At 38.1% G+C, this 26226-nt stretch overlaps 2 protein-coding genes across 2 annotated transcripts in view; both read left to right on the forward strand.

The window, feature by feature from the left end:
* The first annotated feature begins 70 nt into the window (after positions 1 to 70).
* tubgcp5 (tubulin gamma complex component 5) lies at positions 71 to 12704 on the forward strand. Its single transcript, XM_084722630.1, has 23 exons — positions 71 to 841; positions 949 to 1002; positions 1634 to 1742; positions 1855 to 1951; positions 2401 to 2480; positions 3649 to 3784; positions 3947 to 4064; positions 4368 to 4457; positions 4685 to 4778; positions 4875 to 5127; positions 6375 to 6577; positions 6668 to 6783; positions 6871 to 7139; positions 7236 to 7434; positions 8121 to 8309; positions 8392 to 8574; positions 8681 to 8765; positions 9140 to 9260; positions 10048 to 10199; positions 10552 to 10677; positions 10892 to 10980; positions 12060 to 12160; positions 12320 to 12704. The coding sequence occupies exons 1-23, from the start codon at positions 708 to 710 to the stop codon at positions 12364 to 12366; spliced, it is 3045 nt and encodes a 1014-aa protein (XP_084578756.1). The 5' UTR covers positions 71 to 707; the 3' UTR covers positions 12367 to 12704.
* A 3329-nt stretch (positions 12705 to 16033) lies between these two features.
* The window catches only part of cyfip1 (cytoplasmic FMR1 interacting protein 1), a 50568-nt gene continuing 40375 nt past the window's right edge, over positions 16034 to 26226 (forward strand). The window contains exon 1 of the mRNA XM_084722631.1: positions 16034 to 16267. The gene's annotated coding sequence lies outside the window, so the exon portion shown is untranslated. The remainder of the gene's footprint in view (positions 16268 to 26226) is intronic.

Here is a 26226-nt window from a genome sequence, read left to right on the forward strand (position 1 = left end):
GTGTGTGTGTGTGTGTGTGTGTGTATGGAGGAGGAGGGGTTTTAACCACGCCCCATTAAATACGAAACATCAGATTATTTTTTCACGCAAACGCAGTCAATCGGTGGAATAATTGTTTTAAAGCCGTTTAACCAGTAATTTTAACTAATTTCTTTGTGAAACCGTTATAAAAATATGTTCGATAACGAGCGAGGAGGAGAACGGTTAAAGTGGAAATCTCAAAGAGCCTTTAGGAGAAGAGGTTCCAACGGCTACAACCTACTGTAACCGGACTGCAGTGCAATGGATTATGGGAGATCTGTTAGAAATGAGTGTTCCTTTTGAATATTGCATTTAGTCGGTCGAGTATTCGTATGAATAGACGTTGAACGTTGCTTCCTGTCCTAGTCGACCATTTAATGCTTGAGCTTTTACCTCGAAACAAACTAAAATAGATTTTTTTAGCGTCAGTTCAATTTGGCGCATGCGCATTCGACCTTGCCTGATGTCGGAGGCAAACTGTTGCGCGGTAATGAATGCGTCAATGGAGAAATAGCTAAAGCTGTCGTTTCTTTGCAATAAATGGCACTTTCTAGCTAACACTTTCTTCACCGTGCTAGCACGTTAGCTTGCAGAATGAACAGGCCAGCAGCCAGCCTGACAGATAGCTAGCTACATGTAGATGCTCGTAACGTCAAGCTAACTGTAGCACCACTGTCAACATCAACATGGCACACTGGAGCACCTTCGAAAAGGAGACAGAGAGGGAAACGAAGAGGTTGATAAAATGTATCAGCGGGATCGAGGATGAGGAGGACCAGAACTTTCAGCTGGCACTGAAATTTGCCTGGTCGAATTTCAGGTTAGTTTGCCATTGACAGGGAGCTAGCTTGTCAGCTGCTAACATGTAACCCCACGTTAGCCATGAACAGTGATGCTAGTAACGTTAATAATCTGGTTTATTGACAGGTTTCATCGTTACTTGGACGTGGACGCCCACAAAGTCCAACGCAGTATAAGTGGGTGAGTGAGTCTTTTATTCTTCCCATTGTATCAAAAGAGACATTTGAATTACTACTGCATGTTGCATGCCTCTTACTGTACTTCACTCACATCGACGAGGAGTGTAATAGCTTATGTCAATACCCCCTGGCCAAATAATAGAGCTGCAACAATTAAACGATTATTTAAGTAATTCCCAACTACTTTGATAATCGATTATTTGGTTTGAGTATATTTTTTTAAAGAAAAAGGGGCAAAATTCTCTGATTCCAGCTTCTTAAATGTTAATATATACATATATATAAAACTCTCTCTGACAGTGAACTGGATATCTTTGGGTTGTGAGTAAAACAAGACCTTTGACGAGGTCATCTTAGGCTTTGGGAATACTGATTGACATTTTCATAGTTTTCTGACATTTTAAAACAATCAACTATTAATTGATAAATAAATAAAAAATCAACGGATTAATCCACTATGAAATTAATTGTTAGTTGCAGCCCCAAATTAGACCTCAGATCAGTTCCTGGGTGTTCAGTTTTTAAGATTTACTGAGCAAACATCCTCAAGCATGATGAAGATGCTGTTTTTCCATTTCCCCTTCTGCAGGTCTTTTGCATGACACTGATTAGTAATCTGCTGTGTTTTCCAGAATCCATGAAAAGCTCATGGTCCACTCAGACTTGAGCAAAGCAGAAAGTTGGATGAGGCTGACTGAAGAGTTCCTGAACTCACCTTTACCTAATACAGATGGAACAAAGGTAAGATACAGACATAGGCTGAAAGAAAATTAACTCTATTAGTGGAGACAATGCCTTTCTTTCAAGCCACACCATCCCAATAATAGATGTTTTCTGTTTTTTTTTTTTTCAGACTGATGTACACTACAGCATACTGTCACTGCTGCTCTTCTTATCAGGGTCTCCCTCGAACACAGACTTTACTGAGAGACCCAGGGTAAAGGAGGCTGGTGAGTTGATATTTCACATAGAGCTACGTGTTAAAACTGAAAAAAAAAAAAAATCACAATAAAATGTTTAATTTCATTCAGTATTGTATAATTTTTAATTAACTATAGTTAATAAAGACTGAGAAAAAAAGGTTGAATATAATCACTTTATTTTGAATTTAACTGCCTTACTTTGATTTAACCACTTCATTTGGAAAGTCAGCAGGTAACAGACATAATGGATTTAAAAAAAGAAACAAATATTGCCTTGCTGGACCAACTGACCTGTCCCTTTTTATTAATTTCCTTGCTGTCTGCACTCATTTTCTCAATCCTCACTGTTTCTGTTGTTCTTTTCACTGTTGTTTTATTGCCTAGGCCTAGTTTCACAGACACCTGGTTTGACTTATGAAAGTTTAAAATTCTTCCATGTCCACGTTAATGGTTATCACTTCATCTTGTTTCTGCAGAAGAAGAGGACAACTTTGACTGGGCTAAATATCTGATGGAAGGTGAGGACATCGACACTGGACCATACCCAGACACCCCTGTGAGTAAATCCTAACCATCACACCTCTTCATGGGTTGAAGTTGAATAGAGCAATGCTAAATTTCTCATGTTTATTAGAATCATAAAGCTGTAGCAAAGTTTAAGTGCAGAGTTAGGAAGACATCGTTCAGGCACTTAGTACACAGAGCAGAGGTCCAGTTAGCCAGTATAACTGACACACCTGTATGGGTGCACCATGAGTGTGTAGGATACCATTAATCAACTTGATTTTCCCAAGGGCCACTTTTGCAAAATGACAGGAGGTCAGGGGCGAATTATTAAAAATTAATAATATTTATCAGATAAAGTGAAAAAAAGCTAAACTAAACTAAATTAACTTGGTACACTTGTTCTAAATGACGGATAAAGCAGGTATTTTTCTGCATCTAATAACTGCAACTGTATTTTAGTTGTAATTGCTAAGGTAACATTTGAAAGAGTTTCTAGTACTGTGAACTGCAGTAAGATTAAAACATCATGAAACATGAACACAGCATCTTTGGAATTTAATATTATCAATTTCAACTTAAGGGTGACGGGAGGGACCAGTTCATACAACTTATTTTAGCTAATAATAAAAATTTAAAAAGATATAGAGAGATGTAAAGTACAGTATGCAAAGTGGAAATACATTTCGTAATTCATTTTATGCCAATATTAGATCAACTTGATGCTTTGAAGGCACAGCAGTTGTATTGCTGGTGAATGTTAGAGATGACAGCATTTCCCAAATTTAACATGACTTATGGTATAAATCACGTCCACTTCTGGTCTTTTATCCAAATGCAGATGGAGACAGAAAATTGTGTTGGTTGAACAGTAGCAACTGGAACCTCTTCCATCATGCAATCACTGAAATGTTGGATTTATAAACATAAACTGCTCCTGTACCAGGGACAGGATGAAGAGCATATTTTAAGCTCTTTTTTTGTGTGTAGGCTGATATGCAACAGCCAAAGAACATTATTGAACATTTACTAATGTGTAAACAAAAAAATCCCAGTGTGAATCAGTGTATCGTGTTTGTGAATTAGAAAATGATTGGAGGGCCATTGATTGAGTGTAGGAACTGTAAACCTGCAGTAAAACAAGCTGTCCAGCTGAATTAAGCAGTCTCCTCCCTAACTGAGATGGATTTGTGTATAAATCAGTCTTGACTGGTTTTTAGGAGTGGTCTGAGGAGGAGAGTGAGGATGATGACAGCCAGCAGCCAATCAGCAGGGAAGACTCTGGGATCCAGTTGGACAGAACGCCGCAGGAAGACCAGGACCACGACAACAAGACAGTACCAGTTACATGGACGGGTGAGGACGGATCACACGGCAAGATAATATAATGAAATGTAGATCACTGAAGCCTTTTTGATTTATGGCATAATGTGAAACTGAGATGGGATCACTGCAGACATCTGTGTCTACATTAATGCTCTTTTTAAATATGACTAATTCCAGTTTGTGTGTTTCCAGTGGGAGAGCCTGATGCCCGGGCCTGGCTTGAACAGCATGTAGTGACACCGTACTGGGTGGCTCATGCTCCTCGTTTCCCTCACAGCTTGCATTTACACTCCAACTTACTCAATGTGTGGTAAGACTCCAACCTGTTGTATATGAATATCACAATACAGTTTAGAGTATAGTGTTATGGACACAATAATGAGATGCTTTATAAAACTACAACCTAGTATTTGTGCCAAATTGACTGTGACTAGATTTTGAGAGTAAAATAATAATGTATTTACGATATTGAGCTGCTTGTTAGTAAAAAAATTTAGATCCTCCACATGAAAGCATCTTTGTAAAAATTGTCGCACATAAAAATACTGTTTAAAAAATAATTGTCAGGTGAAGCCATATTAAAGACATTTACCCTCAGCATCTCTCTCTTCAGGGATCAACACTTGTATAACTCCGATCCATTGTATCTGCCAGAAGAAAAGGCCTTTGTCACAGAGACCCAAGTAATACGGGAGACACTGTGGTAAGTTGTGTGATGATGCTATGGTGTGTGACTGTGCTCTTTGTACAGACTTACAAAGAAGTTGGTATACTACTTTATCATGAGATTTATCTTAAAAAATATTTTATAGATCCCCAAACACTTGAGTCCTTGTTGGATTTATGAGAATTTTTCTTTTCATTTACAGGCTTATAATACTATCTTAATTTTGTGTTATCATGAAGTTGAGCTGAACTGTTATGTTGCAGGCTTCTCTCTGGGGTTAAGAAACACTTTATTTTCCAACACCATGATGGAAAAGTGTCAGTAAGGAACAACGTGGTGGTAACTCATTTGACCGGTGTAAGTTAGAAATCTGAACATCTCATATATCACGTGTTGACAAATGTGCCTGTCTCTGCTATAGGAAACCCAATCTTCTCTCTGTCTGTGCTGCAGAACTGTCTGCGCTCTGTACTGGAGCACATTGCTGTGTACGGGCAGGCGGTGTTCAGGCTGCAGAGGTTCATAGACGAGGTGACGGGGTACAGCTCGGAGCCTTGCCCACCAGGCTCCAGTTCCTCTTACAGCTCCAAGAAGGGCTCCGAGCCTCCCTTCAGGACCTACCAGGCCTTTGTGTGGGCACTTAACAAGTACTTCACCAGCTTCAAAGAGGAGCTGACCACAATTGAGAGAGAGCTCATATGCAATGGCAAGTGAAAGTTGCGATACTGAGGGGTTGCAATTGTTGTTTAACTCCAGTACAGTTACCCTGTAATACCTGCTTAACATAACACGGTATCACATTACTTAAAACTTATACAAACAATTTGTGACATGGTGCATAGGATCTAAGCCTTTTGAGTACACAAAAAGTTAAGGCTGCAAATTAATTGAAATATCTAAATGGTTATATGGCCAGGTATAATATTCAAATTGCAGAACATGCTTACAGATCTTTGCAAATACATTTAAGTTTGTTTTGTACAGTCCCCAACACATCACATTATCATGATGTTAATAGTTTCTTTCAGTAAAAATGAAAATTGTGATGCAGAATTGAAACATATCACAATATCTGTTGCAATATGAATTCTTTTTACCATATCTTGCAGCCCTACTGAACAAGTATGTGCTATTATATAAATTGAGCGACCATAAACTGACTAATGACTGAATTTGCAGAACAAAAATGAAAACTGTCCAGGCCTCAGTACTGCCAAAGAAAATTCTGTGATACTGGTTTCAGTTTATCAATACCCAAATTTAAATGACTGTAATGCCATGTGAGCACATATATGGGACAGAGTATAGGGTTGTGTATTGGCAAGAGTCTTGCGGTATAATGCATACCACAATAAATAGGTTACTATTACTATGTAACAGTGAAGGTAAATAAAAGCACTGCTATCTTGTGGTCAGGGGTTTAAACATGCCATAAAACAAACAACTTTTGTGAACCTTTGCATGTATAACATACCACAACACAGTTGTTTTGAGAATCGATACACTATCACAAAACATTTTGAGATATTCAGTTCTATTAATATTTTCTTACACCACTAGTAGAGACTAAACCAAAATATTTTGTCATAAACTGCATGAATTGCAAAAGTAGTTGGTGGAAAATGTTAAAGGTGCAGTGCACCCGCCTGGTGGCTCAGTTGGTTGAGCATTTGCCCCATGTACTGAGGCTGTCCTCTTGTTCTACTGTGGGTTCAACTCCCGCCTACAGCCTTTTGCTTCATGTCATCCCCCACTTCTTCATCTGTGTTTTTATTGTATTGTATATCGTATTGAAATGAGAAATTCCAGTGTCGTGACAACATTACAGTCTCTACAGTAATGCTGTGTAAAACATCCCAGCCCCCAGCCCTAGTGTGAGTGAGTGTTTGATTCACAAGGGGTTTAATTCTCATGTCTGATCTTTGATGTTTGTTCTGCTGTTCTCTCTTACAGATGAGACAGTGACCCTGTCTGCAGTTCTGGAGCGACTCAACCCCCACTTGGCACAGATCAAAGTGCTGCACAAAGTTTTCTGCACCGGGGTCGCCGAGGTCCCCCCTGAGACTCCGAATGTTGTGCGGGCCTCTCACTTGCTCAACACCCTGTACAAAGCTATCATTGAGTATGACAGTGTCGGGGAAGCATCAGAGCAGGCGGTGAGTGTTAAACTTGGTGGAATTCATGGATCTTAACAAAGAGACAGTCTGTATGTATGATCATTCCTTTGTGTTGTCTTCCCTTGCTAGGTGGCCTTGTTATTTTCTTTGTGGACAGAGACGGTCAGACCGTATCTGGAGATTGTGGATGAATGGATTGTTCATGGCCACCTGTTTGACCCAGCCAAGGAGTTCATCATCCAGAGGTATGTAGCAGAGACCATTCAACAACAACTTTGTCTTATAACATTTTGGTGTCTTCACTACAGCAACTGATAGAGACATTTGTTCAGGAACAAGGATGTCCCAGTGAACCACAGGGACTTCTGGTATGCCACCTACACACTGTACAGTGTGTCTGAGACTGTGGAGAATGAGGAGAAGCTGAACGATGCAGCCAGCGGGAGCTCCGGAGGGGATCAGGGCTCCAGCAACAGGCAGCTCACCATGGTGTCCTTCCTCAAACCCGTGCTCAAGCAGATCATCATGGCCGGGAAGTCCATGCAGCTGCTCAAAAACCTGGACTGCAAGGAGGCTGAACAGTCTGAGAGATCCTCCAGAGGTCAGCTTTAGTTTTTCTGTAAGCCATAACTACTTTAGGTTTTAGGTTTTTCAGTTTTACAGTGTTGCTGTAATTTGTCAAAACTTTGCTTTGCAGATGCAGAGAGGAAGAGTTTGTACACGCTGTTTCTGGAGTCGGTACAGTCACGTCTCTGCAGTCAAGAGGAGTCGCCCACAGACACAGTGACTGAACAACAGGCCACAAAGAGGAGCCTCATAAAGATGCAGTCCATCATAGCACAGCACCTGGAGATCGACGACATCCATGATCCGCTGCTGGCCATAAACTTTGCCAGGTAAACAGCAACCACTACATTCCAATGACAACCAGACTAACTTTTGTTTGGCTTAGAGATAAACATTAAAAGAACAATAAATAAGACCCTAGCATTCAAAAATGAGCACTGCAGTCCAAATAGGACGTTGGAGCTATAGATGACATATTAAATAGGTTGGATCCCTATTTTATGTTCACTCTATGGTTGAGGGGAGTTGCTCCAAAATACACATGAACATTCAGCATTGATTTTAACTCTAATAAACATGAAACGGGCAAATAAAAACAGATGTTTTGGCCCAGAATGGAAATTTAAAAGGAGAACATATTGGCTGTAGTGGTCCTTTGAGAGAAACCAGTATTTCATCTTTGCATGTTTCCTTAATCTCTGATGACATGTCATGGTCATCTAAGGATTTAGTGCAGTAAATATATTACTCATCAAAATCAAATTTAAAAACTAGAATGCGAAAATTAAAACACTCAACAGCTGTTATTATTTCAAGAATAATGCTTGGGGCTTCAGTTTAGCCATCATTATATAATGCCTTTCTGTAACCGCTGGTTTTATAATCTCTCAAATGGTACTGCTGTTCCAAGATAATTAAATTTTAAAGCGATTAAATTTTTGTTGTCCCAGACTTGCGTTGTTAGATCCAGAACATTTTTAAAATCTAAAGTAGCTCTGGTCTGTGTCCCCCTCAGGCTGTATTTGGAGCAGAGTGACTTTCATGAGCGTTTCTCTGGAGGTGATTTCATCGTGGACCGCTCATCTCAGTCTGTCACCTGCCAAACGTTTGAGCTCACCCTGCGCTCTTGCCTCTACCCCCACATCGAGAGGAGGTACATCGAGTGCTGTGGGAACCTCATGAAGACTCTGAAAAAAGACTACAAGTAAGCGTCACTCTCAGATTATACATGTGAGAACTTCTTTTTTCTGCATATAGACCATTTGAGTTCCTTGACGTCTCCACAGGCTGCTGGAATACCTCCAGGCTATGAGGAACTACTTTCTGCTGGAAGCTGGAGACACCATGTATGACTTTTACACGGCCATCTTTGACAAGGTGCAAGAGAAGGAGAGCTGGCAGCAGCTGTCTTTTCTTAACGTTCAGCTGCAGGAGGCAGTTGGACAGCGCCACCCTGAGGACAGCAGCAGGTACTACATATCTTTATTGAAAATTATGTTATAATAATTTGGACAATTATTTCTTTTTTTTTAATTAAAAAGTCAATATGTTCCTCCATCATTTCCTATTTTATAGGTTGTCAGTCTTCTTGGAGACTATTGATCCTGCCAGGAAGAAACATCCTGTAAATAATCTAGAGGTGCTGACCCTGAGTTACAAGGTAAGCAACATGAATGTATTTGTTTATATTTTGTTCAGTCTTTTTGACGCTACAATGTATATATTTATAGGTCTCCAACTAAAAAGTATTTTCATAGTTAATTAATTGTCAGATCATTTTCTCGATTAAGCAATTAATCATTTGGTCTATAAAATGTCAGAAAATGGTGAAAAATTAATGATCAGAGATTTCCAAAGCCCAAGATGACATCATCAAATGTCTTGTTTTGCCCAGAAGCTAAAGATATTCAGTTTACTGTCCAAGAGGAATAAAAGAAGCAGAAAATATTCACATTTAAGAAGGGGGAATCAAGTGAATTTTGACTTTTCCAAATCCTTGCAGCTCTAGACATTTACTCATTTTTCTCTCTACAGGTTCCTTGGCCTGTTGACATTGTGATCAGCTCTGAGTGTCAGAAGATCTACAATCAAGTGTTTCTCCTCCTGCTGCAGATAAAATGGGCCAAATACAGTTTGGACACTCTTCGATTCAGTGGTATGAGTTAGATTGGATCTTTAAAATCAGTATAATGTAATATATTACATTCTCCAAAATAAAGCTCTGTTTAAGGACCAGTGTGTAGGATTTAGTGGCATCTAGCAGTGAGCTTGCAGACTGCTAACAACTCCCCTTCCAAGTATGTAGGACATGTTGCAGCAACCTGTGTTTCTGGAACCACATGTGGCTGTTTTGTTCCTCTCCAGTGGCGCTCTGTGGCTTTGACAAAAAAATCAAATGGAAATGAATAACTGTTCTTATATTAACACTTACATTTAATTTATTATTGTTGTGACTAAAGTGATTATTACATTTTCTTATTGTAAAAATGCATAGCCAGTGCAAAAAGAAAAGTTTTAATATTTCTTCAACTAAAAAGTGCATCATAGTCTACACCTACAGCTCAGCACATTTTCTTTTAAATTTTGCCGGTGTTTATTCCTGAGTCTCCTGAGGATTGCTGTGGATGTAAAAACATTTATAATAGGTCAGTTCTCCAGTCTGAACCGCTGACCAAGGTGCAGGATTAGATCTTGAGTTTTTTTTTTTCTTTTCAGCCAAAACTGGCTCTTTTGAAAGTAAAGGTCACAGACCCCTGGTGTAGGAGGACCTACAGTGGCAGTGGACCTCCTGAAAAAGGCCCTGTCTAAAGCCCATAAATCCTACACACTGGACCTTCGATTGATATGTTTGAAAACCATTTGACGATGTGTGAATAAGGAGAATCTCTGCAGCGAATGTTCACAGTCATATCTAATATGTAAAATGTGATTGTTTCTCCTAGATTTCACAGACGTCACTAAGAAACTGGAAGGATCTCTGTCCGAGGAAGCGAAGGTCAAAGAGCCAGTAAATCAGCAGATTCACAGAATGTGTCTGTTGCGGGTCAAACTCATGCACTTTGTCAACAGCCTTCACAACTACATCACAACCAGGGTGAGAAGAATCGTGGAACAGACCTTTACACGTGTCACCAAAGCAGCTAAATGGAATTCGTCCATCATCAGTATTTTCTAAAGTATATAATTTTCTATCTCCAGTACAGCACTGTTGTTGAAGAAGCTACATGTAAAACTGGCCACCTGCTGAATTCATACTCCAAAAAATTAGCGGGCAGCATATCACCAGAAAGTTAAAAAATAAGAATGCAACCTATTTAATTTACTGTTTATAGCTCCAATTCACTATTTGGACTGCAGTACTCGTTTGTGAAAGTCTTACGTATGGCTCCATTAAAATCTATGAATTTTCATACAATCTTAAATGCATCTGCGTTATCTCTCGACAGATTCTGCACAGCACTGGACTGGAGTTTCAGCACCAAGTACAAGAAGCAAAGGACCTGGACCAGCTGATCAAGATCCATTACAGATATTTGGCAACCATTCATGACCGTTGTCTACTGAGGGAGAAGGTAAACAGCACTGTATTCCCACAGTTAAAGTTGCACTCTAAGGAATTTATTTTTAGGGATTGTTATGATCAATAAATTAACGCACGTCACTCACCTGTACAATCTTGTTATGTTAATGTCTTGTTGCGTTATGGTATTCCCTTTTCTGACTGAGCTTCCTACATGCATATGACACTCATTGTAACCACTGTTGTCATTGCTGTCATTTTTATAGGTCAGTTTTGTGAAGGAAGCAATAATGAAGGTTCTCAATCTCGTCCTCATCTTCTCTGACAGATGGCAAGCTGGATTTGGAGCCTGGAAGTAAGGGCTTTCATATACAGTGGAGGGAAATCAAAGCTGTAATTGTCAGTGTATGTTGTGTCTGTTAAAGCCTCATTCATGCCCCCTTTATGTAGGAAAATGTATACATCTGTTTCAAACAATGTTAACATTACTGCCCACACACTCCCCATGCTTCCTTCACATTGGCATGGATGTTAAGCAGAACATCCACTAGAGGACGTTCTCAATCAGAAGTTACCCTGAGGATGAAAAGGAAGAGTCAAAAGTTTTCAAAAGAATTCTTTTCACAAACTAATTGACTTAAGGGCTTTTAAAACTTTAAAACTAATGACTACACAGTCACACTGCCCCCCACCACTACCGGAGGTACTCCTCCACTTCATCCCTATCTACAAGCTGTCAGAAAACATGCACAAATACAGACGACATGAACACAGAGTATGGACAGAAGGCTCCATCTGCATGCATACTTAATATTTAGCATAAATGAGCTTTAAAGAATGATATCAGTATGCATTTTATAGTTAATGTTTTTGTATTTGTGATGAAACTGTTAAAAGATTTCAAGGTGTTCACATATTAATGTAGTATTTTTTCCTATGGTACAGGGATGTAACAATACCGAAAGCTCAAGGCACAATAATATCACGATAAAAAGTCCACAATACGATATTAACTTGAAAAGGTGGCTGTTTTTAAATAATAAATTTGACGTATACAGAATTTTTTTCCCAAATGAAATCCATTTTTCCTTTTAACTTAAAGTGCTTCTTCCTTTCTTCTTCAATGAAATGAAAAAAAAGTAGCCAGCCATGACTTAAGCATGTGCAAAAGATTGGCATGAAATGTCTTTGGCATTGAATGTTTGAATTATATAAGAATAATTGCAAAACAAAAATGAGGCAGTCAGTAGCAGTCAAAAACAAAGGCTTTTTTTTAGACTTTTTTTAATTGTAAGATTGCGAGTTTTGATATAATGTTACATCCATATTATAGTATAATAAAAAAATTGACAACCAATCCCTAAATCTGTGCTGCTCTAGCTTCATTAACTAGGTTGTTTGTGTCTAAATATTGTGTTTACCTTTCCATTTCAGGATCGAGTCCATTGATAAAATGGAATCTGATTTCAAAAACTGTCACATGTTCCTTGTGACGATACTCAACAAGGCTGTGTGTCGTGGCTCCTTCCCTCACTGTAAGTATAACACTGATGCTTCTGTTGAATCGATACCAGACAATAAACTTATGTTACATTGACGCTCTACCAGGACATTCTTTACTTTACACCTAAAGCCCAGATGGGAATAATCAACAAGAATTAATCAAATGTTCTCCTCTTTTCCTCCTGGTACAGTGGAGTCCCTGGCCCTCTCTCTGATGGCAGGGTTTGAACAGTGCTGAGGCACCATGCATGTGTCTGTGTCAATGTGATGGACTGAACTCCACTGTTTGGTTCTCCGTCTCTTTACTGTCTGTTCTCTGACTGCGGCCATTGTTCATGATGATGTGCAACATATGATGTCACTATCTGTTCTGACTGTAGGAGATGGACTCGGACTGTGCGATGTTGATGGATTATGTGTTTATTTGCGAAGCCACGGTGAAACGAGCTACTTGTGATCATACATCAGCTTCTGTATTAAAGTTTTTGTAAAGGTATTTTTTATGAGCTCTTATGCTGTCTGTTAATAATGTGTATAAACGAAGCACAATAAATGTTGTTATTCAACATAATGTAACACTGATTTATAGTAAGTCTTTATTAAGTGTTAATGTAATATTACAACAAATTTAGATGATGGGTTTCACTTTTAAGTTTAGAATACATATATGTATACTGTGTAGTTTGAGATATGGCAACACTTTATTTGAAGGTGTGTGTGTGTAAGACTTTACACAGCATGTTCTGACACCTATCATGAACACTAAAGAGTCATGAATGCTTGACTGTTGTAAATAAGCTTCATTCAGTTGTTTAAGGTGTCTTTGTTATTACAACTTTATCTTAATCAAGCCAATAATGTCTTTGTTAATACAACTTGACATTATCAAACTTGAAACTGTTTAGCTTTATGTTTTAACATGATATTATACTGTGATTTGTTGTTGGTTTTGACACTGGGTGTCACTACACAATAATTTCCTTCAGCTCAAGTAAAGTGGTGCATTTTAGACTTGTCATAAAGATGTCATTAAGTTTTATTACACTGTCAAGTGTTTTTGTAATGGTGTCATGAATAATCTCCGGGACTGGGTTCCTGAAATGTTACCATTTTTACTTGTCATAAAACTGTCATTAAATGTTATAAGGCCAGTTTGAGGACAGTACATTACCAAGGTGATTCAGCTTAGAGAGTGATCTGGTGGACAGCTGGCGGTTAGCTAGTTTACTTGTCGCTAAGTAGGCTAACCACAGTCTGCTGTTATCTGTAGTAAGCATTAGCAAGTTAGCTGATTCAGCCCCGGGAGCCAGGAGCAACCAAATGACACTTAATGACAACAGTTATAAACATTCAAGATGCCTTCATGTTCATGACAGAGTTATGACAGTGACAGCTTTAAGCACACCCTCTCAAAAAAAAATTACCCAAGATATTTTAGGAGAATTCACTTTCTCTTGACTTACATTACCTGAGTACAACAAAGTAAACTGCATATCTATGACAATGTAAGAGTGTCACTTGTTGAGGTACAGGCAGATCAGTGTTAATGAGTAAAATAGTGATAAAATAAAGTGAGTTAAAGGCTTTCATGAGGTAAAAGTATACATAATGACTTTCTGTAGTGACAAATGAATATTGTGCATTTCACCAGGGTATTACTTTATGGCTTAAATCAAATCGACAACCTTTAGTAAATGTACATAATCTGGAATTTATGCATTCCTGCCAATGTTTCCTTTTCATTAAGTAAGAGGGAGCTTAGACTTATCCTATTAGCCTCATTTATCTTAGAGGGCAGCTGAGTGGCTCAGTGGTCTGCACTGTTGTTCACAGGCAACAAGAAACTCCTGGGTCTTCAGCTGTTTGCTGTTTGAACTTTTTACTAACCTCTGTGCACGTTTTTTGTGGATGCTCAGGGTTTTTTTTCCGAACCCCAAACACTGGATGTATTAGCTGCGGTGTACCCTACTTTTTACTCACTGTGCCCAGGGATATGCTCTAGCTAGCTCTCCATAACCCTGAACACAATAAGTAATTCAGAGCACAAGAGATTTTTTATTTAAAAATGCAAGAGCTATCATTCTTTATTATGTATGAATTGTATTTTACTAGACTAAATCTGTCATACAGGACACTTTAATATTTATGAATTTACCTTAAGGTGCCAATGTTTTCTACTTAATGCTTTTATTTTATTTTTTAATTGTGACTTCCAGTTCATGTTTATATGTTCTTTAAAACGTTATCCCATAAATAATAGAAAATGAGTAGATGAGTAATACTTGTAGTGACTCTAAATGGAAGGGTATGGGGACAGACACGGGGAAAAATTGAGAGGAAGAAGGCATTTTGACAAAGTCAGAATGTCGAGATTAAAGTCAAAATTGAAGTATTAGTGCCTGGCAAAAGAAAAAAATAGTTTTTTTTTTTTTTAAATGTCATGAGAATAAAGTCAAAATGTTGAGAAATACCAACTTTATTATTGAAGTGACACTTCAACTTTATTCTTTGATATTAACTTCATTCTTGAAATGCAAAATAATAAAGGAAAAAAAATCTTCCTCCTTTCTCTTTTTCCTGAATGTGGCCCTAATACTCCACTGTAAATCTCTACCTATGAATAGATCTAGAAATGGTGAAGACCTAAATGGTCACTAGTTCAAATTTAAAACATATCTCCAAGGTTGGATAGAAATGTATTACATGTAAATGGGATCATGTGATCAGCCCAGATTACTTAAGACAGAATCAAATATGTAACTAGAGTATTGTTTCATTGTGAATTATTTTTAATTACATATTTAAAATATGGGAAAAATTCTGTCCTCTATAAACTAATTTTAAAAAAGGTGGGATTTCTTTGACAAGTGTCACACTTTGTGGATCTGGCAGGAGATAAAAGGACACTATACAAAAAAAATGCTTTTTTTAATTGAGATGTTTAAAGACAAAATTATATTTTAGGAACTCGAAATGTGGTTGTGAACATTTTTAGAATAAAGTGCATTATTTTCTGTGTTTGATTTTGAACTAATTCATAATCCAAAAGTAATCCGATTTGATTACTTTTTGTAATCCAATTGATTAAGTCACTAATTACAAAAGTTGCTGTATGATTAGTATTCAGTTACTGACTACATTTCAAAGTAGTCTGACCCAATCTTGTATATCTTAAAATATCACCTGGTAAAACTGCATTAGCAGCTGTACTTTGCAGTGTGACCAAAAAATAAAGGCTTTTTTTTTTTTTTTCATTTTAACAACATACAATATTCAATAATACAAGTCTGTATTATACTTTTGGAATACAGATTTTTGTAAAGGAAGTAAAATTCATGCCATTTTTGTGGCACTAATCACCCTCCATACAATCCTTAATAAATCATTTATTATTTATAAATCTTTTTTTTTTTTTTTAATGGTTTGCATTAAGAGAAAAATCTCTGCCTACTACTAATGAAGCAATATGGATGTGGTGAAGATCTAAAACTCACTAGAGGTGAATTAAATTAATTAAAATATATTATGTCTCATAATATCACCTAGCAATACTAGGCAGTGTGACTGAAAATATATGTATATTTTTATTTTAATATAATACAATATTTAAAAATACAAGGTTGTATTTAATTTTCAAAATACTTATTTCAATGCTCATTCATACTTAATTGAGGATTCTATTATAAGATGTCAAATCCATGCCCCATGCTGCATGTAGCGCTTTTTTGTTTGTTTGTTTGTTTTTTGGGGTTTGTTTTTTTTTTGTGGCACCAATCACCCTCCATACCCTCGGGCAGGTTAGTGAACATTCCTTTGCCCTCACCTTGTATCCTCGTGCCTGCCTGCCTGCCTGCCCTAGTGGAAGAGAGCAGCACCGCAGCTGTGAGCGGAGTTTCCTGTTGAGTTTCCCTGTGTGAGCGACAGGAACTCCCTGCTCTACTTCTCTCCCCCGCCCATGATAATAACACCGACAGAGGAAAGATCCTCTGGCCGACGACAGGGAAAAAAAAAACTTGGACTAAAGACATCCAGACTTGGACTTCTCAGCCGCCGGTGGGATCAACAGTCCGGGTTCATGGCGCTGTAGCGTCGGGGTGAAACCGCACAAGTTTTCCCAACTGCTAACCAACAAACTCCGGGTGAGTAGAAACGATCGCGAAGTTGGTTTCGGGGGGTTTATTTCCAGCTAAGTTCACGAAGCAGCGGTGGAGAAAAGTTGAGCGGCGCTGTTTTTTGGGTGTAGTCTCCCTAAAGTCGCTGCATGAAAGTTGTCCGTTAAAAAAATCACTTATTTCAAACGGACTTGAGTGTTATTAGCTTGAGGAGGTGAACAGCTTGTTGCAATGCAGAGCCATTTTCCTGCCTCACAGGCCCGAGCGGTGACTAATCTCAGGCCACGGCACGGAGCAGGGATACAGCCATTACCACAGCTACATGCTGGAGGCAGGACTGCCAACACTTTTATTCACCAAAACCTCACTATTAACTCACCGTTAACTATTATCTCAACTTGATTTTAGAGAAATCTGTCACTAACTGTGCGTTGGAGCAGAGAGTTATGTGTCCAGGTGTGATAGCCGCAGAAGAAGAAAAGTTTCTGTTAAAAAACAAACAAACAACTTATTCATTATTATTTGAGTTAATGAACTGTCAGCAAGAGTACAATGTCAAAACTGAATGGTTCCTTGTTGTTTTCTGTGGTTTTGCCTTTCTTTTCCCTCTGTTTGTTCTTTTGGGAAGTACTCTACTGTATTAGGACAGTGTTGTGTTCAGGAACCAGACAGCATTCCCCACCCTCCTGATGGTGCGTTTACTGCCCAGCCATTCACTCCAAATATCAGCGAGCCTTTTCAGACGTTTTAAATAGGGCTGCACAAGGGGTTGTAAAGTACTCAAAACTGCAGTGTGGCCAAGTGCAATATCCAAATCACAGAAGCACAACCAGCCGTTATTTGATGAAGGAAACGTGTGAGAAGAAACAGCATTAAAATGAAGTATTAAAGTGCTTCAATCATAAGGAAATACATTTATTTCACACAGATCCCAACAAATGTCACATCATCAGGATTTTAATTGTTTTTGTTAGCGAAAATTGTGATGCAAAAAATAACAATTCCCATTAATCATACCGCATATTGCAATTGCAATTTGAGTCAAAATAATAGAAATATGACTTTTATTCCATATTGTGCAGCCCTACTTTTAAAATCCATACATCATCATAAACGTGGAAAAATGTCTCTGAAGTAATGGCAAGTCTCATATTTTGCACAACGTTATATTTAGGGATCTGCTGATCAGATAATGGCCATAATTACTGGATTGTATTATTGTAGTGTATTATTTGATATGATTCATTTGCTAAGACTGTCACACAGATGCTTAGATGTTACTATACTTTGAGCGACATGCTGTATGGAGAAAGTGTTGCAAGTGACAGATGAAATTTATTTTAATTTTGAATGTTTTAAATGGTGAAACCATGATCAATAATATGGCAGACATTTCTGTATGTGAAAAAGGAGTAGGAGTAGAACATTTGTTTCACAGTTGGAGCATGATATTTTGAAGGGTTTGACCATGTAAGTGTATTATTAGCAGCTTAGGTGTTTTAAGAGAAGGAAAAAGATGGTATGGTATTGCAGATACTCAGGGTTAGCCTATCTGTATTGGTGTGGCTCATGAAAAAGTGGTATCAAGCAATCCCTAATCACTTTACAGGAAAATTAAATATAATTGCTGTGTTGAATGTCCATCAAACCTGGAAACTTAAATTGTATTTATTGTTGCTGTGCTTCTAGTCGTCTCTTATCAGTGTTAGCTCGGAGGAGTTGAAGGAAGGAAGGAAGGAAAGAAGGAGATGATGAGGCGTGGAGATATTGTAGATACAACCGCATTTGTTGGTATTTTGGTGAACGTGGGGTTGTTTGCTCTTCTTGTGGTTGAATTTCCTCTTCAAAGATGCTGTAAAGGCAACTGAGGATAACATTTCAACCTACTGTGTATGGCACGGTGGTGAAGCCACAGAAATTCAGTGGTTGGATTCCATTTGCATCTGTTGTTCTGTGTTGATCATTATTTAACTTTTGGAGATCTTTTAAATGTCTTGCTTTTTAACTAAACAGTTAGAAGTTCCATTTAAAAAATATCCAGAGTAGAAGATAAGTTGGTATATTTGACACAAAAGTCAATGGAGAAAACAGACAAGACAAACTAAATACAGGCTTCAAAGACATGAGAATCTTCATTTTCATGTCTCATAAGTTAATATTTATATTTATAAGTTGTTGTTTACTGATAACTCAATTCATGCTCCCAGGATTGAGATATGTTGAGATTCATTTTGCAATGATCAGTGGTCCTGTGGTATCCTCCAAAAAAGTGTGAGATGTGTTTTCACACCTCAATCAAGAAATGCATCTACTACTTCCTTGAGGGTGGCACTGTTTGATACAGCTTTGAAGTCAGGTGGGTGGATTTCATTGCAGCTGTTTGCATGTTTCTATTTGCCACCTTAGAGGAACTGCGTGGTACATTATCTGCAGGGCATAGATTGTTACAGTTGCATCTGTTTCTCACTTTTGGGGATTATATTTCCGTCTCTTGACCTTCAGATGTGAAAAGATCTACTGAAGTGTGATCTTCTGCTATTTGTAGCAGAGTTTGCTAAAGTGTCACATTGTTCATCTGCTCTTGCAGTATGACACAATTGCATTTAAACATTAAAAACACACTGTCACGTAAATGATTCTGCTACTTTTTGCATACAGTCACCAGCTTGAAATGTCAGTTCACACAAATGTCGTATTTTCTTTAACTTATAAAGATATCCAGCCATGTATTTAGTTTCAGTTTCATCTGTGGAGGTTTTGAGATATCTGTTTTCAGCATTTTGCTGCCATTTTACAGTGGAGGAGAATGAAACTTCATTCATGGTGCTTACTGCATAGAAAAATGATATTTGAAAACAGCAACACATCTTAAAGAACAATATCCTGACAGTCTAGATCCGTGGCTCTGAACCATTTTTGTCCAGGCTTCTGAATATTTTTCTGGTCTCTTTACTCCTCTGACAGTAAACTGAATATCTTTGGGGTTGTGGGCAAAACAATACATTTGAGGACATCATCTCAGATTTTGGGAAACACCGATCAATATTTTTTCAATATTTTTCAGACATTGTAAAACAAATAACTATCAGTCGATTAATTGAGAAAATAATCAACCGATGAATCAACTGTGAAAATAATCATTTGTTGCAGCCTTAATGGTAGTTCACCCAAAAATGAAAATTCACTCAATATCTACTCACCCCTGAGCTGATATGAGGATGGGTGAAGATCTCCAGTTCACAAAACACTCCTGGAGCTTCAGTGGTTTAGTTTTAAAATGTAAAGCACAACCCCCCCCCCCCCCCCCCCAACACACACACACACAAAATGTCTTCATACTGCTCGTGTGGTGTAATCCAAGTGTCCGTAAGCCGCAACATTAAAATGGGACCCAAAAAGATGCCATTTACTCCATGTTTTTAGCCTAAATTTCAACTGTAGCCTCTCAGACCTGATCCGCGTGCGCACGCCTGAAGTGGGTACACAGGCTCTCGCCCAAGCGGCGTGACATTCGGCCTTCACATCTGCATTTACATGCTACCTTGAAGCAACTCAGACAACAGAGAGAGATCTGCTCAGAAATAGTGACTTGTTACGCGTACAGTTGACTTCGCAAACTTTCAACAAAGAACAAAATGTCTGAGGACTTCGACATAGAAGAGGAACATCATTTCTTTGCTGCAGCCGCGCCGCTTGAGCGAGAGCTTGTGTACCTGCTTCAGGCGTCTGAACGCGGCTCAGGTTTGAGAGGCTACAGTTGACATTTAGGCTAAAAACATGGTGTAAATTGCGTCTTTTTGAGTCAAATGGCACGGCTTACAGACACTTGGATTACACCACACGAGCAGTATGGAGACATTTTGTGTTTTTTTTTTAATTATATTTAGCTAATTCTTTCAAGTGTGTATCATGTAAATATGTTAGCTTACTTTTTAAATTGTTTATCAGATACTTTTAGCTAATTTGCTCAACTGTCTGTCAATTAGATAGCCTATGCTACTTTGTGCTAACTTTTTCAACTTTTAATCAATTACTTTTAGCTTTTTTAAACAGTTTATCCATTACATTTTGCTAATTATTTAAACTGGTTATCACTTAGCTATGTTAGCTTACTTATACTTACTTATAGCTAACTATTTCAACTTTTTATCGGTTACCCTACTTTTAACAACCTCATCTGTTTATCAGTGAAAGTTTAGTTTACTATTATGATTTCTTGAAGAGCTCAGAAGCTGAAGTGAAGTATTACTGGTATTATACTGTTGCGTGGTAGTGCCATGTGTTGCCCTCTGCTTGGCACACATTGGTTACCTACTTGGGGCTGGTTTAAGCTCCTTACTGTGTAAATACAGAAGAAGCCCTACTAACACATGGTGCACAACCTCAGCAGTGGGTGTAACGCCCAACTACCTGGCAGGCTAAATTAATGCTTTAAGAGGAATGACTTCTCTAATTTGTCCCCTGCCTGTTTCTTATAAGAGGAGACAGCTCTAGATGCTGCAGTCTTAACAGGAACTGTGCAGTAAAGCAAAAGCCACCAAGGTTCCTTTTTTTTAATGATAAACATGGTTTCTCTCTGTAGTTAAAGCTGACCAGTGAGTTCAACAATAGTTGCACTTGCTCTAGTTAAACCTTTTTATAAATGTAATTAATGTTTTTTCTCTTTATTTCCATATAAACCAAGTAAACTAATGAACTAAGCACAAAAATGTTTTTGAAATGCAGAACCGTGTGTGAGTGTCCTTGTTACTCGCTACTTTCAGTTTCTTGGACGTCAGCTTTAATGTTCAGTGTCAGTCTGTCTCACAGTAGACCGTGTATCACATGCTCTCATCGTCTAGGATTCATACTTCCCTATTTTGTGACCAAGATGACTGATCTTTAATCTGGCATGCTGCTTACTTGACTGTTTGCAGTTCAGTTTGGCAATCTAAAAAAAGACGTTTGGCTGAATCATTAATGAGATGTGTTCTGAAATCTGCTTTACATTGATGGCACTTCCCATCTGACTTCCTCTATTACAAAAAACTGTGTTTTGCAACTAACCACACCTATTTTTAACTCCCTAAACAGCTGAATAACTTTGGTTATTGTGTTCTGTACGCTGGTGTTGTAACTGAGACTCTAATTACCAGAGCAGCATAAGATTATTGATTATTTGTTTCATTACTTAGAGCGCAGTCTGTTACTAGTTGGACTGTAATGCAATTTTAGTCTTGTTGGCTCTGTCCTTCTGCACATCTGATCTGAAATGAAACAACGACTATGAAGTTAAAGTTCTGATGTTCACCATTGATTTGAGGGTCTATATTGGGTGAACAGTGTAGGAACTGTACTATATACCAAAAAAGATACAATTCCTGTAAAAATTCCTGGACAGCAGTTATCGTACAAAGTGTACGACACCTGCTCTCCTTACAGAACCTTGATTCGGGAAAAGAAAAACTCTCCAAAAACCTTAACCTTAACAGGGAAAAAAAATGGAAGAAACTTCAGGAAGAATAATGGGAGAGGAGTCCCTCACTTGAAGCTCAGTCACTGTGTCATTTCAAGTTCATCGTGCTGGAGTATGGAGCCAAAACAATAGAAAATGTGCCAAAGTCGGAGCTTAGGAAGTGACTTGCATTGTTTGGGAGGTGACAAATCAATTTGTCATCATGGCTGTGATGCAGCTTTTCAGAGCTCTAGCATGTGAATCAAAGTGAACGCAAAGATGCTACAAGGAATTTCATAATTTGAGGCCCCTCTAGGTGTTTCCACCACCATAACAACATGTATATTAAATCATATAAATAAAACGTCTTCCTTCTTCTCATTGATGGTCTCATTTGCTAAGGTCATTAAAGACGTTGATGTTAAAGATCTTGTAAAGGAAAAGGGGTGTTTTTCTTCTCAACACATTATACATCAACATGTCGGAAAATAGTTGCAGAAAACATGTGAAAACACAGAGAACTGCGTAGTACTGAATTGTGGAGTTAGTCCATGGTCCCCCCAAAATTACCATCCTGTCACTGTCCTCTGGCTCTAGTGGTTTAAACATGTCTGCATATGTCCAATAAAGCTGCTAGACAGAGCGTCCATGCTTCAGGTCGTTTTCAGGTCGTAGTGGTGTTTGACACTGAGACAGCAGAGCAGACACGCCCCAGCGTTTCAGAGCAGAGGAGACGCCATAGCCATTTTTTAACCATTCAAATTTGGCTGTAATATAATAACACGTTTCTGTGATGTGCTCAGAACACATTTTTATTGTTGCTTTACACAATATTTAAATTGAGACAGTTTCACAACTGCTTAAAAACTCCTTATTGCAGGTTGTGGTTACTGTTACAGGATACTAATCAGTACCATCTAAAGATACTGAGTAGCTGGTGTCCATATAGTGCCTTTCATCAGTTTTACTTTACAAAATGTTTTTTTCAGAATTAGAAATCTGAAAAATTAGAACTGACCAAGAAGTGCACTTCAGGCCGTGCAGTATTTTAAAAAGTCTTTTTTGCCTGTGAGGAAACTGTATGTAATCTCATCAGTGCAGGAAAGTCTGAAGAGCTATGGTAACAACTAACCAACCAACCAACCAACCAACCAACCAACCTTTCTGCAATCAAAAGAGCAGCTGCCTTTTGTAATCTGATGCTGTAGACGGTGGTCACTCTGCACATGCTTTGTACAAATCTTTGTGGAGTGCATGTCTGAGCTCGTATTAGCCAACAAGATCCTCTGTATGGCTTGCATAATGCCTGCACAAAGAAATAAACATATTTTGATGTAAAAAAGCAACAAGGGATGTTTGATTTGGTTTATGTGTTTTGAACATTGGCAAAAAAATATAAATGTATGTGGAAAAAGAAAAACAAATAAATAATAAATAGACTTTAAATGAGAAACAAAGTTAACAAAATTAACATGTCCAAAAAGGAGTCAGAAGAAGCAACATGCTTGTCCATTCCTACCCATATTCTATTGTAATTAATCAGTAATCAATCAGTTACATAAATCAACTCTTCTCCCCAACTACTCTCCCGCTATGTTCTTAATGTCTAATTACCAATACTCCATAATAAAGAGTGTGAAAAGTAAAGAGAAAACCAATAATAACATAACCTTTAACTGCTTTACATTCCCCTTTCTCATTCCTCTACCTTGTAAATATATTTTCTTTGAACAACTTTTTAAACTGTCTGATATTTTTACTTTGTTTGATTTCTTCCCTTTAAAGCACATGCTTTTGAGATGGTGCAAAAACAACATTGTTTCTAAGTTTCTTTCCCTCTGAATCCCTCTCCATATTTCAGGTAAATGATTATCTAGTACCGTAACTGGATGGAAACATTTGAACACCTTGCCATTTAAACTAAAATAAACGGTGATCGTTTTTGTGATTATTTTGTTGTCTGGCCCTTTTAGCTGAATGGATACTGCAGCTAACTCCACAAAGCCCTTGAGGTTTCGACCCTCGGCTCCTTCGGGTGGGCTCTAACCAAGCTCGGGCATTACATTACTATTCAATAACCACATATCTCATGAGTCAGAGGGGCGGGGCTTTGGCTCTGTATCTGCCATAACAATTTCCAAACATCGAGTGCCATGGCAACGGACATTTTTATGCAGCTGTCATTAGGGTTGCAGCAGTAAACCATTGAATGAAAACTGATGATTTTCATACTGTGTGCATTTTCTTAGCTACGGTATTGAATTATAATTTGATTTATTCATTTTTTAACAGATATTACTTTTTTAAGGTGCTGCTCATTTGTTCTTCCTAATTTATTTTGTTCAAACAGGAGATGTATAGTGTTATTTTTTTTTGGTTTGAATTTATTTTCAAAAGTGAGACTTTTTACACACACTTCCATTAAAATATGGTTTCAAGTCTAAGTCTGCAGGACATAATATTTAATTTGCTCAACCAAAAACCCTCCTGTGTTTGTTCCTTTAAGGATCATTTTAACCAATAATATTCATCTCTCTTTTACCACTTGCCTGATAGAACAGTTTTACTCGCCCTGGGCATGTCAGCAGGTCTTATATTTTGAACCCTGATTTAAACTACCTATTTTGAACTGTTAGGCCTGATCTCATACCGCTGCAACCCAGGATCCCATCCCAGACAAGTAATCTGGCCAAAATGATTTAATGAGAGGCTGTTCAAATCAAGCAGACAGGGAGCATTACTATAAGATGAAGATCATCTAAGGCATACAAGTGTCTGCATCAGTCTTAAAATGTCAGTATCCTGCTGTGGTCTTTTCATGATACGAACCCTCTCTTCTTCTTTGTGCTCTGTGTTGTACTTCCATCTACAGAGCGGGAGGTCGGTGACCTCCTCTGACCCTGGCCCGTGCACGCAGTGACTGCCAGGCTTTTGTGTCGGCGGTTAGTCGCTGTGGATTGTTTGACTCGCTGTCAATTCTGATTGCAATGGGTTTTTTGATTGTTCGGTGTCAGTTGACGTCCAAAAGTCAGCAGTCAGCAGCAGCGTGAGAATGCAAACCAAAGCATACCACAACACTTACTAATACAGTACTAATCTATTTCATTTCATTTTGTTGACTGCATGTGTTATAGTCTTTTGGATGCTATTGAGGAATGAGAATAGGTACCAGCTGCAGATTCTGCTTCATCTGAAACGAATGTTTTATGTCTTTTCCTGGAATTAGTGACATAAAATGTCAATGAGGCATGAGAGCAGTAAATTTCACACAATGATTCTGTACTGTCACACTCTGAAAAATCACCATCACCCCACATCACATCTTGGAAGTTTGAAAAGTGCTGAATTTGAACCATTATGTGTTCAAGGTTAGAGATATTTATTTTTTAGTATAATACTTAATTTTTACCATCATGGTGTTTCATCTAGGTCTGCAACAATTAATCAATCATTAATGGCTTATTAAATTCATTACCAAGTATTCTGATAATTGATGAATTGGTTTCAGTGATCTTCTTAGAAAAAAAGTCAAAATTCTCCGATTTCAGCTTCTCAAATGTGATTAATTTATTCATATATATTTACTCCTCTGTGACAGTAAACTGAATATCTTTGGGAAACAGTGAGTGATATTTTTCATCAAACAAACAACTATTGATCGATTAATCGAGAAAATAATCAATTGCTTGTTTGACTATGAAAATAATTGTTAGTTGCGGCCCTGGTTTATTCTACACAATCACTCACATAAATGAAAAAATTGGAATTAAACTATCCTGTTGTCATATTTGTTTGTTGTCTCCTACCGTTTCACATGAACCCTTACAAACACAGAGCAGGGCTGCTTTGGCTGATATGACCACCAAAAGGAAAACGGAAAAGGAAAGGCAATCTGTTCCAGGTTTTTCTGTCTTTTCCCTTTTGCCTGGCATCAAAATTTAGATGTGATGATAAAGGCTTAGAGATGCTAGAAATTTTGGGTTCAGGTACCTTAAAAGTGCTTGACTTTAAAAGGTGTATGAACTCTGAGAATGGCATGTTCTCAATTTTATAGCGTACAGATTGATAACAGTAGCCTGGACATTGGAGGAGCCCCTGTTAAACTCACATCAACACACTAACTGGAGCTGTTTCATTACACATGTCTGTACATGTACTAAAAGTGCAAAAAAAGTTCATCTTTGTAAAGTATGCATACATGTATGGCCAGATGGAGGAGGAATGTGCTTGAGAAAATGTGGCAGGATATACAGATACATGAAAAGCCAGTGCCAGATAGGTTAGGTCAGTTTGTTTTCAGCAGTGCAGAGGCCATGAATCTCTCACCTTGTTGGCTGGTACTGTTTGAGGCTGTTTGAGCAGCATGTTGGCACAAAGGGAAACCTGAAGCACTGTGTCAAGCTCCTTTAATCGGGGGCGGTTCAGAGCCAAAGGTGCTCTGTCTGCAGCTGCATCGGGTTACGGGTTACTCAGGGGATTTTTAGGATGAAGTTCAGTTCAGTTTAGTTTTCCCAACCCATCCTCTGCTATGCTCCTGCCTCAATGCTGCTGG

This window comes from Lutjanus erythropterus, chromosome 7 (assembly GCF_056507025.1).
Source record: "Lutjanus erythropterus isolate fLutEry1 chromosome 7, fLutEry1.hap2, whole genome shotgun sequence".
Lineage (NCBI taxonomy): Eukaryota > Metazoa > Chordata > Actinopteri > Lutjaniformes > Lutjanidae > Lutjanus > Lutjanus erythropterus.